The sequence below is a fragment of the Pyrgilauda ruficollis genome, unplaced genomic scaffold (genome assembly GCF_017590135.1).
Source record: "Pyrgilauda ruficollis isolate IOZ18807 unplaced genomic scaffold, ASM1759013v1 scaffold415, whole genome shotgun sequence".
Taxonomy (NCBI): Eukaryota; Metazoa; Chordata; class Aves; order Passeriformes; family Passeridae; genus Pyrgilauda; species Pyrgilauda ruficollis.
In genome coordinates this window covers 40,116-45,066 of record NW_024525657.1, presented here as the reverse complement: position 1 = coordinate 45,066, position 4,951 = coordinate 40,116, and the positions used below count along the sequence as shown (strand labels likewise).

General features: G+C 65.3%; 1 protein-coding gene across 2 annotated transcripts; it reads left to right on the top strand.

Moving 5' to 3' along the window:
- Positions 1-829: 829 nt before the first annotated feature.
- NAGK (N-acetylglucosamine kinase) lies at positions 830-4,743 on the top strand. Of its 2 annotated transcripts, XM_041477825.1 has the most exons (10): positions 830-1,097; positions 1,388-1,472; positions 2,101-2,199; positions 2,281-2,422; positions 2,718-2,828; positions 3,244-3,356; positions 3,724-3,811; positions 4,082-4,179; positions 4,284-4,362; positions 4,440-4,743. In XM_041477825.1, exons 1-10 carry the CDS (start codon positions 1,069-1,071, stop codon positions 4,622-4,624), a joined length of 1,029 nt encoding a protein of 342 aa, XP_041333759.1. In that variant the 5' UTR covers positions 830-1,068; the 3' UTR covers positions 4,625-4,743. The 2 variants fall into 2 exon arrangements, with proteins under 2 accessions (XP_041333759.1, XP_041333760.1); XM_041477826.1 differs by lacking the exon at positions 4,284-4,362 and having other exon boundaries at positions 831-1,097; positions 4,440-4,641.
- The last annotated feature ends 208 nt before the right edge of the window (positions 4,744-4,951 follow it).

The following is a 4,951-nucleotide window of genomic DNA, read 5'->3' as shown; positions in this document are numbered from 1 at the left end:
TCTCATTTTTCCTCCCTCAGTCTCTCCCCTCCCCTCTCCCTCCTCTCCCTCCCTCCCTGTCCCTGGGCGGGGACAGCGCTGGCTCGCGCGGCTGTCACCGCTGTCATCACTGCCACCTCTGTCATCGCTGTCACCTCTGCCATCACTGTCACCTCTGTCCCCCGCCGAGCCCGCGGGGCCCTGCAGGGCCTCAGCTGTGACCCCGCTGCCCCGGGGAGGGGGGACCGGCAGCGGCTGTGCAGGGACCCTCCAGGGAGGGGGCAGAGGGGACACGGCCCACGGCTGCTGGCCCACGGACACGTCCCCAAGCCCTCCGTGGGGACAGAGGGGACAGGGGGACCCCCTGAGCTCGGGGGGATTCCGGGAAGGAGAGGCGGAGTGCGAGGGGGGCTCTGTCCCAGGAGGGAATGGGGGATTTGGGGGAATTTGTCACTTGTGGGTGCATGGGGTTGTGTCACGGGAGGGCACAGGGGATTTGGGGATTTCTCACGGGTGGGTATGGGGGATTTGGGGGATTTGTCACAGGTGGGCACAGGGGATTTGGGGGATTTCTCACGGGTGGGTACGGGGGATTTGGGGGATTTCTCAGGGGTGGGCACAGGGGATTTGGGGGATTCTCACGGGTGGGTATGGGGGGATTTGGGGATTTGTCACCGGGGGGTGCAGGGGATTTGGGGATTTGTCACGGGTGGGTATGGGGGGATTTGGGGGATTTCCCCCAGTCCGTGGGGTATTTACCCCAGACACGCGTGGGGCAGTGTCCTGAGCGTGTCGCCGAGCCAGCAGCGGCCCGTGCGCGGGGCCGTGTCGCGGGTGGGGTCCCGGTGCCATCGCGGGGTCCCCGGGAGGGGACGGACGGGGACAGGGAGGGGACACAGCGACGCTGCTCCCTGCCCATATATGGAGATGGGCGTGTCTAAGGGTGGAGCCACGAGAACGGGCGTGTCTATGGGACGTGGCAGCTGATGGGCGTGGCCACCACCCATAAATAGCCATGGGCGTGTCCCCGGGTGTGGCCACGCCCATGGGCGTGTACGGGCGCGGGGGGCGGGGCCAGTGGCGGCCACGATGGCGTCGCTGTTCGGCGGCGTGGAGGGGTGAGGGGCGCGGCGCGGGCGGGGGGGCTCCGGGGGCTCCGCACCCCCATCCCCATCGTCCCGCCGGGCACCCCCAAACAGGGGGGGCCGGGGGGAGGCAGCCGATGGAGGGGGGCTCGGATGGACCCCCCAGGACCGGCTGCTGCCCCCCGGGTGGGGTCAGCACCCCCCATTTCAGGGTCCCCCGAAAGGGGAGATGGGGGGGGCGGGGGGGCTCAGCGGGGTCCCCCCGCTCGGTGGGACGGGGGACAGGGGGGTGGTGCTGGCAGTGTGTCCCCCTCTCTCCGCAGCGGGGGCACCCACTCCAGGGTGGTGCTGGTGTCCGGGGATGGCCAAATCCTGGCCGAGACCGAGGGACCCTGCACCAACCACTGGGTGAGCTGGGGGACAGCCCTGTCCCCAGGCTGGGGTTTGGGACACGGGGACGGGGGGATGGGACACGGGGAGGGGGTTTGGGACACGGAGAGATGGGATATGGAGATGGGTTTGGGACAAGGAGCGGGATGTGGGACACGGAGTGGGGTTTGGGACATGGAGCAGTGTGTGGGACACAGAGATCCAGGATTTGGAGATGGCTTTGGGACACAGAACGGGATGTGGGACAAGGAGTGGGATGTGGGACACGGAGCTGGGTTTGGGATATGGAGATGGGTTTGGGACACAGAGTGGGGTGTGGGACATGGAGATATGGGATATGGAGCTGGGTGTGGGACACAGAGTGCCGCAGTTTCTGGTTGTCCCCAAACTTGCAGACACTTGGGCGGGATGCCTCTGCAGGCAGTGCCACGGTGTCCCCATGCCCAAAAACCCGTGTAGGACCCCTGGGGTGGCATCAGGGTGTCCAAAAATGCATGTGGGACCACCAGGGTGGCCTCAAGATGCCCAAAACACCATGTGGCACCCCCGAGGTGGCACCTTGGTGGCCTCAGGGTGTCCAAAAACCCACATGGGACCCCCGGTGTGGCACCTTGGTGGCCTCAGGACGTGCCCTGGCGTGTCACAGCTCATTGGCTCCGAGAAGTGCCTGGAGAGGATCGAGCGCATGGTCAGCGAGGCCAAGAGCAAAGCGGGCGTTGACCCCCAGGTGCCCCTGCGCTCGCTGGTGAGCCCCCCGCGCTGTCCCCAACCCCTGTGCCACCCCCTGGTGCCGCCGTGGGGGTGACGGTGGCCCCGGGTGTGGCAGGGGCTGTCGCTGAGCGGAGGGGACCAGCAGGATGCCATCGGGAAGCTGACGGAGGAGCTGCAGCGCCGCTTCCCGCACCTGAGCCAGAGCTACTTCATCACCACCGACGCCGTGGGGGCCATGGCCACGGCCACCGACCACGGTGGGGTTTGTCCCTGCCCCCACTGTCCCTGTCCTCATTGTCACTGCCCTGTTTGTCCCTGCCCCCATTGTCCCTGTCCTCATTGTCACTGCCCTGTTTGCGCCGTGGGGGCCATGGCCACGGCCACCGACCACGGTGGGGTTTGTCCCTGCCCCCATTGTCCCTGTCCCCCTTGTCCCTGTACCCCTTGTCACTGTCACCCATTTGTCCCTGTCCACCTTTTCCCATCCTTGTCTCCCTTGTCCCTGGTGGCTGGGATGGCACTGGTGACACCGGGCACCGTGTCACCCCGCAGGTGGCATCGTGCTGATCTCGGGCACGGGCTCCAACTGCAAACTCATCAACCCCGACGGCTCCGAGACGGGCTGCGGCGGCTGGGGCCACATGATGGGGGATGAAGGCTCCGGTGAGCCCGGGGGCACCGGGGAGGGGTGACCCCACTGCTGACCATCCATCCATCCATCCATCCATCATCCATCAATCCATCCATCCATCATCCATCCATCATCCATCATCCATCCATCCATCCATCCATCCACCATCCATCCATCCATCCATCCATCATCCATCCATCATCCATCATCCATCAATCCATCCATCCATCCATCATCCATCCATCCATCCATCATCCATCCATCCATCCATCCATCATCCATCCATCCATCCATCCATCATCCATCCATCCATCATCCATCCATCTTCCATCCATCCATCCTTCCATCCATCCATCCATCCATCATCCCTCCATCCATCCTTCCATCCATCCATCCATCCCTCTCTCCATCCACTGCTGACCCCATTCCCGACCCCGCTGTTCCCAGCGTACTGGATTGCTCACCAGGCTGTGAAGATGGTGTTTGACTGCATGGACAACCTGGAGGTGCCGCCCCACGACGTCGCCTACGTCAGGCAGGCCATGTTCGACTACTTCCAGGTGCTGCCGGGGGTTTTGGGGTGCTTGGGAGGGATTTGGGATGGGTTTGGTGTTCTTGGGGAGGTTTGGGATGGGTATTGGGGTCTTGGAATGGCTTTGAGATGGGTTTTGAGGGATCTGGGATGGGCATCAAGGTCTTCAGCAGCTTTGGGATGGGTGTTGGGGTCTTGAGGGGGTTTGGGATGGGTGTTAAGGTCCTGGAGGGGCTTTGGGATGGGCGTTGGGTCCTTGGGGGGCTCTGGGCCGTGTTTTGGGGTCCTGGGGTCGGGGCTGTGTACCAGGATCTGGGGTCACTCCCAGCTGTACCCGGGGTGCCCAGGAGGGGTCCCTAGACCTCACCCGTGGCCCCCCTGCCCTGACCCCACAGATCTCGGACAGGATGGGGCTCCTGACCCACCTCTACCGCACCTTCGAGAAGTCCAAATTCGCGGGATTTTGCCAGAAACTGGCGGAGGGTAGGGAAACCCCTTCCCAGGGAATCACCCCATCCCTGTCACCTGTTTGTCCCTGTCCCTGTTTGTCCCCATCCCCATTTGTCCCTGCCCAGATTGTCCCTGTCCCCTTATCAGTGCCCCCTTGTCCCTCCCATTGCCACTCCCTGCTCTCTGCCCCGGGCGCACCTTGCCCCCGAGCACCCTCTGCCCTCCTCGGGGTGGGGACACCCAGGTGCCACCCCCGGGGGGACACAGAGGAGTGTCCCACGTCCCCGTGGGTGCCACCCCCAGGTGCCCAGCTCGGTGACCCCCTGTGCTGCCACATCTTCACCAAGGCCGGCGAGGTGCTGGCGCGCCACGTGGTCGCCGTGCTGCCCAAAATCCACCAGGTGAGGCCAACGCCTGGAGGTGCCGGCGGTGCCACCGTCCCCTGCCGGGTGTCCCCACGCCCGCGGCGGTGCCACCGTGCCCTCTGAGCGTCCCCACCCCGCAGAGCCTGTTCCTGGGCGAGCTGGGGCTGCCCATCGTGTGCGTGGGCTCGGTGTGGAACAGCTGGCAGCGCCTGCAGGCGGGTGAGCGCAGCGGGGCCGGCCGCGCCTCGGCGGGGCTCGCTTTTGGGGTCGCCCGTGACGCCCCCCCGATGTCGCAGGGTTCATCCAGGTGCTGGAGCGGGCGCGGGACGAGGCTCCCGGGGATTTCTCCCGGTTCAGCCTGCTGAAGCTGAAGCGCTCCTCGGCGCTGGGCGGAGCGCGGCTGGGAGCCAGGAAGGTGGGGACGGCGCTGCCGCTGGATCGCGCCGGGAACGTGGACGTGTTCTACACGCACGTGTTCTGAGAGCGGGGACCCCAAAGAGGGGGCGGCGCCCCAAAACATCCCCGGAGCGGCCCCCGGAGGGACGGGGCTGTGCCGCGTGTGGGGCTGCTTGTGGTTCGGCAATAAAACGGTTGCACTGGCCCAGGGGAGTGGGAATGGGGCGGGAATGGGAGTGGGGGAGTGGGATTGGGGATGGGAATGGGGCGGGAATGGGAGTGGGGGAGTGGGAATGGGGATGGGAATGGGGCGGGAATGGGAGTGGGAGAGTGGGAATGGGGATGGGAATGGGGATGGGGGATTGATTAAGGAAGAATTGGGAATTGATTAATTAAGAATTGGGGAAGATCG